The sequence below is a fragment of the Parambassis ranga genome, chromosome 10 (assembly GCF_900634625.1).
Source record: "Parambassis ranga chromosome 10, fParRan2.1, whole genome shotgun sequence".
Classification (NCBI taxonomy): Eukaryota; Metazoa; Chordata; class Actinopteri; family Ambassidae; genus Parambassis; species Parambassis ranga.
The window spans coordinates 17,853,451-17,867,905 of record NC_041031.1 but is presented as its reverse complement, the minus strand read 5'-3'; the positions used below and the strand labels follow the sequence as shown (position 1 = coordinate 17,867,905).

At 41.0% G+C, this 14,455-nt stretch overlaps 1 protein-coding gene across 1 annotated transcript in view; it reads left to right on the top strand.

Annotated features, from left to right (window-relative positions):
• slit3 (slit homolog 3 (Drosophila)) overlaps positions 1-14,455 on the top strand; it is a 197,940-nt gene that overhangs the window by 97,588 nt on the left and 85,897 nt on the right. Inside the window, exon 5 of the mRNA XM_028415836.1 lies at positions 10,614-10,685. Within this exon, the coding sequence (XP_028271637.1) occupies positions 10,614-10,685 (72 nt within the window). The remainder of the gene's footprint in view (positions 1-10,613; positions 10,686-14,455) is intronic.

Genomic DNA, 14,455 nt, shown 5'->3' with positions numbered 1-14,455 from the left:
CCAGTGCACAAACACTTGAGTTTACAGGTAGAGCCTGACAGTCTTAACGAGGACATGGATACAGTCGAAGGCATACACAAACATTTGTAAACACACTCGCATAGATCTCTCTCTTCCAGTTAGCCCTGACATTAGCCACTTGCTGTTTCTAACTGGATCATGGGGCTCACTAAAGAGATTAGGGCCTGGAGACAGCGTAGCAACCCCACATATACTCTCTCTCAGACACACACACAAAAAAAGGGGGTGGGGGTGAGAGCGAGAGGGAGGGGAAGAAGTACTTTCTTTCCACTGGTCTTTTATTTCATTTTTCTTTCTCCATCCCTCTGACTTTTCTTATTCTCTCTCTCTCTCTCTCTTTCATACACACACGCACACCACCGCCAGCATCCGACAGGCCCTCAGGCTAAGAAGACAGCAGCCAGTAGCCATTGTGGAAGACAGTCTGTCAGAGGAATTAGCCCGCCGCTGCATGGAAAGGGAGGATGACAGTCTGCTCTGTTTGCCATCACAATCACTTTATTTCACCAAGTACACTCAGACAGATACAACCATTGTAAAAGCATCCCTTTCTGTCCGTGCATTCGTCCCAGTCCTGCAAAAACACCAAAGAGGAGTGTTGGGAAGATTCCAATTTAACATGACCTTTTCACAATGGCTCTGACGTACAGAGCAGTGTCCATGCAGGGGTTAAGCTTCTCTGTTATGGTGTGTTAAAGCCATTGTAGTACTAAAGTGGGGTACAAAAGAAGAACAATTATTGCCGAACAATAATCAGATATTTTATGTCAGGTAATTTTCAGATCCGCTTTCAAACAGTCTGAAGGAGCCACAAACTTTCTTGCTCACATGGGACGCTGTTAACCTTTACAAGGGAAAACATTGTGTCATCATCGTCACACAGGAACCTTCAACTCTGCAATTTTCCAGGTCTTGTCCTGAGTTCTTCTCTTTTCTTCACACCAGAAAAGATAACAGCTATATTTACGAAACGCGAACAACGAAAGCTTACTCTGATTTGTCTTTCCCACCTTCATCAGGTGCTATATTTTGCTTGTTGGTGTCTTTCAGAGAAAAAAAAAAACAACACACACTTTCCGTCTCTAACCCTCAGTGCCGTGGACACCTGCACTGTTTTGTTCTGTTTCTGTGCTAAAAGTTAATTGGCCTACTGGCAAAATGGCCTGCAGTAACCTTGACAACGCTGACCTGCTGAGAGACAGATCAGAGCTCTAAGAAATGCCTTATGTATACGTACACACACGCACGCAATAAGCACAGCAGCGTGCACACAACGGCCGATCTTGACGTGCACATTAACTGCCATTGCAATGTGTGTTCATAGAAGCTCTGCAGCACACACACACCCTTACACACCCACACACACATCCAGCAGTTCCCTTCTTCTGTCCAATCTGCTAATTTGCTGTGTATTATTTATGGGTGCTGGGGTGCTCCCAAGATGCTTATAAAGGCAAAACGCCACAGTCAGCTTCTTTATTCATACCTCTTTTTGTCTCTCCTACCCTCCATCACCTCCAGGCCTTCTGTCCTTTATGAAACATTTCTTTTTTATTTTTCCATTCACTTCCTTACTGTCTTCCCTTCCCACCTTCTGTATTCCCCTAAATGTTTCCTTCATCCTACACTTCCCTTCACCTGTCACCCATTTTCTCTCCATTCCCTCCCCCCCTCATTACTGCCTCGCCTTCTGTCGACCCCTGTCTCTCCTCTTTTCCGCTCTTTGTGGCTCTTTCCTCCTTTTAGTCTGCCTAACAGCCCATCGTCTTCAAAACACGTCCATCTCATCCTTCCATGGAGCCAATTCAGTCATTCAGTAAAGAGTCCAACAGCGGTTGTTAGGTTCATCCTCATTCTGATGCCCGTGCGGCACCCATCTTCTGTTCCAACCAGTTATTAATGTGCTCCGCCATTTACTTTAAATGATTGCCCAGCCATTTACCACATGTAATGAAATGTTTAACCATTTGGCCTACAGCAGCATTTATTCTTTTCTCTTAAAATTGTTTCTCCCTTAGCTGGCTTTTTTAGACAAATATAGATTTGAATTGTGTTGTTCTTCATTTTAATCTTTTAGACATCGCCTGTGGATGACCTCCAATGGCCTTAAGTTAGTTGAGCAGTGTCCCAGAGGAGCAATCCGTTTAGCCAAAGAGCTTTGGCCATTCTCAAAATGGCTTAAATCCTCCATCACTGTTCACTTTTCAATTTCATTTCTCACCAGGTAATTCTATTTACATTTAGGAATTCATTACCACTTTATTATTTTGATTACCAAGAATATTCCACTTGCATATCAGTTATATGTGTGTTACTAACACAGCCCCTTAAAGGACACAGTTGTGTAACAGTTTAAAAACGCAAAATCTGCATAGGCAGGAGGTGGGGGCAGAGCAACACGGTTTGACGGTTTATTTTTTGACATCAGTTTCTTTTGTTGTTTTTCATTTCTGTGCCCTCAAAAACACCACATATAGTTCATAATATTTCTGCAAGATATGACACATTTATGCCAAATATGGATGTGTTGCCTGATGTATAGTATGAAGTCCCCCTGACACTGTGAGCTGTTTGGGTTTTGCCAACAGTTACGTTTGTAATTTTGGTTGTGATCATCATTGTACTGCATTTGGCCAGAGAAATGAGCACACAAGTCACACTCACTCATCATGAAGGACTTATTACTAAGCACACATTATCCTGTCCACATGATCCAAAGGTATGTTCTCAACTTTTGCTTTATAAACTCAAGAACTCCCTGACTTGTAGCTGACTTTGCATCTTCCTGATGTTGGATAAGATACTCCTGCTACTTAGAACCCACTTTTGTGATTACCCCGTTTTTAATTTTAATTAAAGGATTATACTTCCTCTGTGAGTTGACGAGTTTTTTGCTAGATAAGCCAAGAAAAATAGCACTTGAAAAATTGTGAAATCATCTCATAAAGTACATCAGTAACAAAAATAACAGATAAATGCCATTTTATGTGGCTTATATTTACATGCATTATCTTGTCTTAGCTCACATTAGGTTTATTTACATGGGACTCTGTGGTTGATCATAGTGGTTTGGTCAGAATTGTTCAGAATGAACAGGCTGACATTCTGTCTATCCACCCTTTCTTTCATCTAAAGTCCTGTGTGCTGTTGTTTCTCGCCCTGTGTGTTAAGCCACCCTCCTCTGCCTCCATTTATCTCTCCTCCCTGTGTCCATTCTAATGTCGTCTCCTGATCCTTTGCTGCTCTAAGTTTTATTAGCTCCATAAATGTCCCTAAGAGCCTGCAATATCGCTTAGCTAAAGCACTAGGAGCAAAGGGAGAACTAACAAAAAAAGAAAGAGAGGTGGCGTAGTAATATTGCTTAGTCCTGTGGATGACAATTCAAATAAGAAAAGGTATTAAAACAAAATGGCGTCAGGGACATTAAAGTGAATTAGCCAATAACAAATGACCATGTGTGCGCACTGCTGCCTTAACCTCTACAACTATTTTTTTTTCTTTTTTGCCGATAGTAGCTCATCTAAATTTGCTCGACGTCTTTTGGGCGTGGGGCCAGAAAAGCTTTTATATCCATAAAGGCCTATGGATCACAGAGAATTGCATTAAGCTGTCCAATTTAATTACAGTATCGACAATACATAATAGATACTTACAGCCTTACGGAGAGCGATGGATAGAGGAGGGGGAAGAACAGAGGAGAGAGAGAAACCAAAAGTGCAGACAATGTCCATTTATAATGCTGATGCAGTGTGTGTATCAACGGAGGTGTTTGAGGAATGTGAACATGTGTGCGTGTCTGTCGAGGTGTGTGTGTGTGTGTGTGTGTGTCTCTCTCTCTCTCACTCTCTAACGAAGGATTTGCAAGGACCCATGAGAGCTTTTGAGAACGCTTAGTTTGATTTAGATGCTACAGCTCCCCAATGGCTAGTTCACTTGCAAACGCAAATTTACACACACACACACACACAGATACACAACAGTTTACACATACACCCGCGCATAATCTTCTACAATGGCACTCTTTCACCTGCACACACACACACACACACACACACTGAGGTCCATGTAATGGAGCGGGATAGAAGAGTGGCTGTCCTGGCTGTCCCGTTCCAGCCAGCCGAGGCTGTCATCCTCCCATCCACCATGATCAATAGAGGGGGGGCAATATTTTTATTCATAAAGCGCCCACTTAATTAAATCACAGGGAGTGGAGTGGGGGGAGTGAGTGGGTGAGAGGGGGTTTGAATAGAGGAAGGAAGGATGGGGCGCCGAAGCAAGGGCAGCGAGTCAAAAGACCGATGAAGAATTACAAAGATCTGAAAGAGAAAAAAAGGATGGAAATATGGAATGATAGAAATTTGGAGGGTGTCCTCCATTAATAGCGTGCCAGGAAGCAGAGGACAGATTTAAGGTTAAAGTGTTTGATGGGAAGTAGTTTTATTTGTCTTGCTGTAACATTTTCCAATGCCAAAAAATGACATTTATTCTATTATGTAAATATAAAGCTTTCAGGGAATGCAGGCAGTTAGAAGAGATGTACTCCACTAATAAATCTGCATTTTGGAAAATACACTTATTATGTTACTTGCCAGGAGCTAGACAAGCCGGTCGATAACACTCTCATATTTGTCTGGTAAAAAAATAAGGGTACAGTGGAGTTAGCTTTGCTCACATTAAAGTGAACAAGAGAAGCCAAACACAACCTTGTACTTTACAAAGAAACAGAGTGCACCTGAAAGACACTGTTGCAACCCGAACTTGGACTTTTGTTGCTGTCCTTTGATTGGATAGGGTGGGTGTACCCCACCTCTCATCCATTGACAGCTGGATAGGTTCCAGCCCTCCCGGTTTACTGGATATAGCAGGTTCAGAAGATGGATGGATGGATGGATGGATGGATGGATCCCTTAGTAGAAACTCAACCATGTGTCATGTCTGTTGAGTGTATGATCAACCAAACGTGGAGTTTTTTCATGAGGACGTGATATACATCTCATCATGGCCATTACCTCAGATTAGAGAACAGACGGAACGGAAAAGCAGTGTGATACCAAAACATAGAAGGGAAAAAAAACTCCCTTCTATATGGTCCCACACTGCAGTTCTGCTGTCTGTAATGCACTGCCAGCATGTTGGATCATATATCCCCCCCAGTTTGCTGGCACAAGTCAGAATCATTCAAGTTGAGTGGCTCTGCAGCCAAGACTTGATGACCGCAGTTATAATGGGAAGGTTCCAGTTCTGAATGCATGGAGTCTGTAGTGTTGCCAACATGCAGCATTTATAGTTAGTAAGTTTTCCCAGGAAAAAATGAGGGCTGCTTTTCATCTTGTTCAATAAAATACTTAGAGTGTAATGTACAAAGGTTGATTGTAAGTTATTTCCATACAGATGCCGTATCACTACACACCTTCCTGTTTGCCTTTGTACTATGAAATGCATATACATATATATATATATACATATATATATGTATATGCAGTTTCTGGCTTGTTGTGCTCATGATTTTGATTTATGCAATGTGACTAAAAACAAGTTTTAATAGCATCTTGGCCACTTAACATTTGAGGTGAATTCTTAGACTTTTGGAATAAATTTCAACAAGCGGAGACATTAAACCCTCACCATATATTTACTGTGACTTAAAGGCTGTACTTAACAGTAAGTTAAAATGATATAAAGGACGTTTTAATAGTTCCAAAGGTTATAGATACCACAAGACTTTGAATCACAGCTACACTACATGCTGTAAGCACTGTAATACCTGCTGCATGACTTTGGTCTTATCCTACAGTAGAGTGCCTTAAAAAACAAGGGTAATATGAGCTAGCCAGCAGTCAATATTTATTACTCTCTTTATGGAACAATATTAAATGCAGTTACAGCACCCAAGGGAGAGAAAAAGAGACAGACATAGAGGGAGGAAGTGATATAGCTGCAGGGGTGGAAAAAAGAAAGTGAGAGAAGAAGAAGAAGAGAAGCTCTAACCATTGAAGGTCTCAGGTTTCAAAAAAGAAATTGTGCCACCTTCGTCTTCCTCCTCTCTCACTTTTCTTCCTCTCCCTTTATTTTCCTCCTATTACTCCACCTATCTCTTTTTCATCTCTCCCCTGGAGCCCAGCCAAGGGTCAGTCCTCTTTTTCCTTCCACTGCAGTCGCTCTTCGTTTAATAAAAGACACACACAAAGATGCACATACATTGCCACCCATCCGCTCACACTTGCCTGCTGTTTCTTTCACACAAATTCTACCTGACACGTGGATACGAACCTCTGCTGCCCTCCTTGTCATCTCTTTCTAACAAAGACCTCCTGTGATGCCATCTGACACAGAGCCACGTGAAATCAAACAGGCCTGCTTCCACCCCTGTGCACACAGGTTAATGGTTCAGGGCTAAACGGCCCTGGCTCATATCTGGATGAGCCTAAGGGTGGATCGGTCTAATATCTGGTGTCTGCTCTTACATAGAAAAATGTAGGGTGACATACCCGCAGAGAAAAATGTCTGTATGTGTGTGAACAAAAAGAAAAAATCCATATGCATGTCTCCTAAATTTACAGATTTGTGTTACACAAACACTCTTTGTGTGTAAATGGTCAACAATGGTATAAGAAGGAGCCACACATTTTTTGTCTTTGTGTGTCCTAAAGGGTTAACAGTAATATCCGAAGCATCAAAGGGTGACCTGGTGAGCGTTATTATTCTTCTCACATGAATAATGGAAGTTAATATGGAGGAGGTGATAGCTGGGAGCGCACACACACACACACAAACACAACCACTGCTACCCCAACCCGAGGAGGATCACGCTGTCATTCTCAATCCCTCCAGACTTCTAGCTGCCACAGAGAGTCAGCATACCCAGCATGGAGAGGCCTTGGCTGGGAAATGATACCCAGGGTTGGGGGGGTCTGTGTGGTGAATGAGGGAAGGCCTGGAAGACATTTGGTCAAGATTCAATCAATTATACAGTACTTAGAAAGCCATGACAAACATGGGATGGAAAATGGAAGACTCCTTCTGTTCTGCTGCTGTTTGTCGTTCCCTCAGCTTGTCCACTGATTCTAAACTTAGCACAGTTGAACTTTTGTGAACTTTGTCTTGTCTCCATACAGATCTCTAAATCTCTCTATTCCTCAAAAGATATGCAGTTGTTTTCACAATCAGTATCACTGTAATTTACAGAATTTGTCATCCTAATAGAACTGATGCATAATTCAAACAGCCATCCATCTTTTTAATAGAATTTTTAGGAGATTAATCGCTCGCTTGCTCGCTCACTCGCTCTCGGATGCTGTAGCGATGGAGGAGGACCAAATAAGACTAAATCCAATAATTGAAGTGTAGGAGAAGATTTCTGGACACTGGTGTACAAACCATCCTGACATCCAAAGCAGCACTCTGTGTGTGTGTGTGGTTTTTTTGTGGGTAGTCTATCAGCGAGTGTCCTTTTCAAGGATCACAGGCCAATCTCCTGTTGGTGATAGCCTTCGCTCTGCTCAAAGGTCGGCAGGTATGACTCACACAGAGATGAGAGGAGGACAGCTGTTTACATCAAGATGTAATGTAGCTGTGGATGATGAATGTGTTCAGACATTAATAATACATCATGGTGATTTTGAATATCTGCCTAGTACAAGACATGGCAGAGAGAGAGAAAAGAGAGAGAAGCTGCATTTTTTTTTTGTCTGAGCGCTTGACCCTTAACCCCTTCTGGTCCTAAATGTGTCACTTTACTTAAAATAGCTTTTACTACATTTTCTTTACACTCAACGATGTGAGTCCTGCTTGAATCGATGGAATTTGTGTCTCACAAAAATGTGAGACACACATGTGTCTAACAAAAATTGCACAATTATTGTGTGTAGTAGGTTGAGCGGGAGTTGATAAATACCTGTGACAGCAGCTACTTCTGGGTCTTTATCATTGTTTTAATTAATCTCAAAGATCTATATCTGTCTGTGAGATTTTAATTTTCAGCATCATTTATACACATTTTTCCTGTTTTGTTGTCTCTTTAAATAGATTCAGCACGATTGCAAATTCTCCCTTCTACTCTGCTGACTCCAAGCAGAAAGGGCGCTCTCCCAGTGGCTCCTGCTGAACCCACATGTTGTATTTTTCTACTGTCTAATAAAAATGTTGACGAGGTGTCCACCTTTAGTTTACACTTCCCAAAATGTCAGTGAAGCAGCGCCTCAGCTGGAGGGAGCTTGGACATAAAAAAATATTTCCATAACCCTAAAAGCAGTTGCGTAAAATGACAAGCAGGAACCACCCGTATGATGAAAACTTCATTCAAAGCCCGGTGACATATGAGTTTTATTACACAGAGATTAAAATGTGGACTCCTGGAGCTGGTGTCAGTCACTCAGCTGGAGTCATAAAGTCCGACAAAGAGACACACACGGTCTCATAATGGCTTTTATTTGACTTGGATGCTATTCCTTCTGTTAGAAGGAATAACAAATAAATATCGTGGTGGGTAAACAAAACAATAAAAGATTTATTAGTCATGGAACCCTTCTGAAATATGACTTTTTAATGTTTTTTTTTCCTCCTTTATCGTGTTCTCATTCTCCTGTTTCTTGTTTTTATCTGTTTACATTTTACATCATTCTCCAGTCTGTTTGTCGGCAGTCCACAGAGGGCAAGGCCGAATAAAACAGATGCAAATCATGGAGATAAACCAGATAGATTTATGGATATAGTTATAGACATACTGAATGATATATGATGCGGGATGATTGACAAAGCCAGTGTGGGACAGAAAACGTGAGTGATAGCAGCTTTGCTTTCTGTTTCCCCATTTGTTCTGTCAATGTCAGCATGGAATCAACAAAGCAGGAAAACTTCTTTATACCAAAGAAGTGTCAAAACCTTCAAAACAAGAAGTGTAAACATAAGAAATATTTTCCGGCTGTGCTGCACATTAAAACATCGTAACACCATTCCCACTCTGTCAGATGGTTCCCTTTTGTGCGCTCCCTTTGTTACCACAAACAGCGGAATGCAATTGTACATAAAAGCGCATATTTTCTCTGCCTATAGAGTACACAATGCCAGGCACATACTTTTCCCATCAAGGTCCGCAAAGACAAAACAGGCAACGCTCATCTCTTGTCAAACAAAAGGAATGAGCCAGAAAAAACAAGGCTTGAAGAGAGGCGTCCAAAACGACCCAAACCTCGATAGTTTGAGGAAATGAGTTTTCTGTTTTCTGTGCATGGCTTGTCAATTAACATTCAGAGCACTAATAAAAGCTGATTAGCATTGGAATAATGCACAACCAATTTTCCTCCTGTGTACATGAATGCAAGCGCAAGTGTAAATTAGATGGCTTGAGAATATTACAGTATGTCTGTCAGGGTGCTTATTCCCAGGTACATGTGTGTGTGTGTGTGTGTGCGTGTGTGTGAAAAATCAGGAAGATGTTTGGTATAGAGAGCATGGCTGATTTTCATGCTGTGTCGTTCTGCTGCATTTTAACTCTATGTTGACTGTAAAGGTGTAAAAACTTTTGATGTGGGTGATACATAATCAGAAAAAATGACTATGGTTTCCCTTCGCCACGAGCCAGAGAATCATTCCCCACTGCAAATGTGTTACACTTGCATGTTATTCGATGACGTCGAACGAGTCGTCGAATACTAAATTAGTTGTCGATGTATTTTGCCCTCGAATATTACTCGAGTACTCGAATAATCGTTGCAGCCCTAAAATAGTATCTAAAAGAAAGTGGACACTGTTGCACATGACAGCCTCATTCTTCATCATTGGCTTTTGCTGCCAAATAAATGAGGAGTTCTGGGTGCTGGCTGGATGCATAGAGGGTCAACGATGTTCGTTTACACATGCTGCCCACACTGTAATAATCGAAGCCGGTTAAGTGCTGCTGCTGCTGTTTGCCCTGGTGAGGAAAGTGTTAACCTCAGGCCTGACCGACAGGAATATAGGACGATTAGCTTGTCTGATATTTCTCTCTCTCTCTCTAATTACATTGTACTTTCTGAACTCTTGTTTACCTGCCAGACCTTCCAGCGCTAATGCAGTTAAGGCAGGGCTGTTGTATCATGTCAGAAATCATTTGGCTCATAGAGACATTGAAAACAATGGAAGAAAAGGAGAAATGGCATTGTGTTGTATGAACTGTCATGTTAGGAGAAAAGAGTCATTACTGAGAGGGAGAAAAACATAAATGTGTGTGTGTTCGGAAGCAATATGATTGCTTCATTTTAATGCAAGAGCAATGCAGCACTGTTGGAAGGCTCAAGTAAAAACACACACACTTCAAGGAAGCAGATGGACTTGTGCCAGACGTATTTCTGATAGTTCCTTTTGTCTTTGAAGCTCTTTTGGACCAAATTGTTCTACTGATCATAAATGTCATATCATCCTCTCTCTCTCCCCCTCCTCTTCATCACTTTCCCCGTCTGTTCCTTTGTTCTGTGATTGGCTGTGTGTGTGCACAGTATATATATGTCTACTGTACATCAGATGTTTGTGGTTTTGTTTATCATTTGACTCCATATTTCTCTGAGTACTATGAATACCTCAGCTAATGCCTTCTGCCACTCTCTGTCTTCCTCCAGAGACGTCAGTGAGAACCAGATCCAGGCAGTTCCGAGGAAAGCTTTCAGAGGAATCACCAGTGTCAAAAACCTGTAAGCACAATTACTCCATTTTCTTCCCTCCATGTTTCTTTTTTTCTCTCCTACATCCTTCAGTTTTTAAGATCCTCATTTTGTTGTATTTTTCAAGCTGTTTTAACCCAAATGTGTCCAAATAAGCTTCTGGACACTCCTAACATTTTCTTAGACACCAAAATTTACTTACTTACTTGAATTGTGTGGATTTATTTATTTGTTGTTTTTAATGTAATGGAAGTACACCTAGAAACGAGCAAAGAAGCACTAAATGTGTATGAACATCTTACAGCTTCAACAAAGAACAGGCAAATGTAGAATACATTAGGGATGCATAGATCCATTTTGACTCATCCAAGTCTGCATCCAGGCATAACTCATCCAGAAACTCACACACCTTCATTACTATAGCCCAGTGGGATTAATGTACAGTGAGCAGGGTGATTTATCAGTATTACAGTGAAGCAGTCTGGTTATAAAATAAATATTTAAAGCAAACATGTATTTCCAGCCATTTTAAAGCACATTTAATAATTGATACCTTGATTTTTTTAACCTAATGGAAAACTAGGTTAAGTAGATGTTCACATATTTTAAGGTTTTAATAAAAATGTGGTGTTCAGATTGTATCACATTCAATATAACTAGAATCAGTGTTGTTCCTCATTTTGCATTGAAGTTTAATTGAAATGTACTTGCAGCCTTTACATTTTCATGTCACATGGTTTGTGTACGACTAACTCCTCCACTGCTTTTTTTAACATTCTTCTTTCCACCTTCTGACTTGTTTTCTACAATGTTCTCTCTTCATTTTATTTCTCTTTATCTGCTTTCTGCTTTCCCCTCTTCCTGTCCAGAGAGGTTTTGCCATCACATCAAGTGGTCAATACTCCCCTGTCATTTATTCATGATGTGCTAATCACCAATACTGTGATCAATATGGACCCCAATCAATTTTTCTTCATCAATAACAACTGATCAATCTTGCCTCTAAACTACCAGACAGACTCTTGGGGCAATGTCCTCAATGTGAGAGACTTCAATACACATAGACTGAATAGAATAGAATAGAATAGAATAGAATAGAATAGAATAGAATAGAATAGAATAGAATCAGTTTTTAATCTGTGCTGTATGTGGCTGAAAAAAGCAGCAGATTATCTCTACAAATCATCTCTGTGTAAATTGAAGTTCGCTGTTGTGTTTTATTAGACATGACTGACATGACAGAAGAGAAGACGAGAGGATGAGATAGAAAAACAGAGCAGCACATAATAACTACAAGATGAGAAAAGATAATAACCCGTCCTTCTGGATGCTCCCCACGTCTTATTTCTCCACCAGTACAACCAAACAGGATTCTTTGGTTAAATGAGACAGGCAGAGGGAGATGGTGAGTCAGGGACGATGTGATCTTATAATACAAGTTTCCTTCAGTTGTGCTTAAAATGTGCAGAAAGACAACATGTATATGAAAACATATCTAAAACTAATTAACTAATCTGTGGTGGCATTCATGATGCAAAGGTGGATTATATTTGCCAGTGGTATCTGTCAGATTTACCCACTGAACTAATGCCAATGAAGACAAATGAAACCGGATCATTATTCATTTATTTCCTTCAATTATTTAATCTGCAGATGAAGGTCACGTTATAACAGCTAAAGTTTCAGGATGGCTGCTAAATGGACCTTTGAGTGAAATTCACTTTGTCAACTGCTGTTTAAAAAGTTTGCCCTGACACGCACCAAGAGAACTTAAACATCTACATCTCCTCATGCTAAGCTAACTCTTCAGGTGCTAATTGTAGAACATGGTGTTTGTCAGATACTTTTCATCAAAGACAAGCCTTATTAAATCACTTAAATCATGTTTAGGTTACTCTAGAGATCAGTTTAATGGAGATTTTTTTTATCTCTCACTCTACATCCAGTTTAATAGTGACTCTATGGGACTTATTTGGTTTGTGCTAATCACATCTTCTGGTAGGACTCATTACCATGGTGACCGAGAAGACTGCAGTGACACTTGTTGTAGATAGGAGACATTTGTTTACAGGTGTGAATCTGTCTCTCTGTGTTGTTTTGTTTTGTTTTCCAATACATAATTATTTTTTCTTAACCTCACTAAAGTATGACATCAAATGAATAACGGGTGAATAGATGGGGGCTCAACATGGGACATGAACCTCAGTTTCCTGGGTGAAAGTCTGCAGAAGAACTCAGACTCTGCCTGGACTTTGTTCTCATGCAGACCACCATGTATTGTTTCAGGAGTCCTTGGCAATTGACTACTTTGCATTTATGTTCAAGTTCATATTAGGCCATATTTATATTTGTCACTTAATGGAAAATAGTGTGTCCTTGAAGATCCACATTATTGCTTCTTGTACTTTCTCGCTGGGCACTTTGTGAATTGATTAATATGCGTCTTGTCACTGAGCAGTAATTCAAAGTGAGGCTGCAGGCAAATGTGCTCCTCTGCTTAGTTTCCTCTCCCAAGTGTGATGTAAGTTCAATATGGCCACCAAAGACCACAGGAGATTATTACTCTTAAGTTAAATGGGCCTGAAAGTGTCTGCGCTGTGTGTGTGTGTGTGGGGGGGGGGGTGCCCATACTGTAGATAAGCGAGTGTCAGTCCCCATGGCTGGGCTTCAATCCTTTAAGTTGAGGTTGGCCTCTGATCATCTAATCCACTCTTGCTCCTTACTTCGGACACAATCCAACCCAAATGTTACGCACCACCTTACCTCTTTAACCTTAGACTCACTCACGTATTTCACAACCAGCTGAAGCTCCCTGGCAGACAGCAAACAACTGCGAGCACATCACGTCGTTGCTGTGATCTTATAGGGCTTGGTGTTGTGATATTTTTATTCATGGGAGGTTTGCTGAGTCTGCATGCTGTTTTTTTGTGATTCCCTGCATCACAGTGATACATTTACACACATTTACATTCTGTGTTGCCCAGTATAGCCACTGCTGTCTTACTGGACAGCTTCAGTAATTCAGTTTTTGCAGTTTCCAGACATTGCACATACACCTTCCACCCTGCCTTTACCTCTTTAACACCAGGCTGACTGCTGCAACTTCACTTTCTGCCAAAGCTTTAAAGCCATATCAATCAAATTGGACGGTAAAATTGTCTCTCCTCCTCTTAAAATGTTTGGCACTAAATAGCTTTGACCTACAAGGTCAATCATTTTTTTTTCTGTCAAAATTAGGAGTGATTCATTTCTGTCCTTCTTTCATTTCTCTCCTCCTTTTTTGACATCTTGCAGCACCTCCTCCTACACCATCTCCTCCTCTACCTCTATGTTCTCTTCTTCATCACCACTTTCTTGCACTTTCCTCCTCTGCTTTTCCTCAAATTGTATCACCCTATCCTTCCACCTTTTTCTGTCTTCATGTTGCTCTTTCTTCATCTGTATCCTTCTCCCATCCATGATTCTTCAGCTTGTTTCTACATCACCTGTCTGTCAATCTCTTGTCTTTTCTCTTCTTCACTCTATCCCGACTCCTGCCTCTTTTTCCTCCGTTTCCGTTCTCCTCCTCTTCCTCCTTTCTGCTCTCCCTCTGAATCGTGTATTCCTCTCTCACTTCTTTTTCTCTCTTTACTCTTTTTCCACCCCACCCTCCTCACACTATCCCTCCATTCCTCCCTCCATTAGACAAGGTGACTCCTGCAGTAAAAGGCTCCAGCCCTCCATTATACCACAGAGTAAAAAAAACCTTCATGACATTCTGTCCCTGGTGGACACAGCATTGATTTTCTCATATGTCTCTC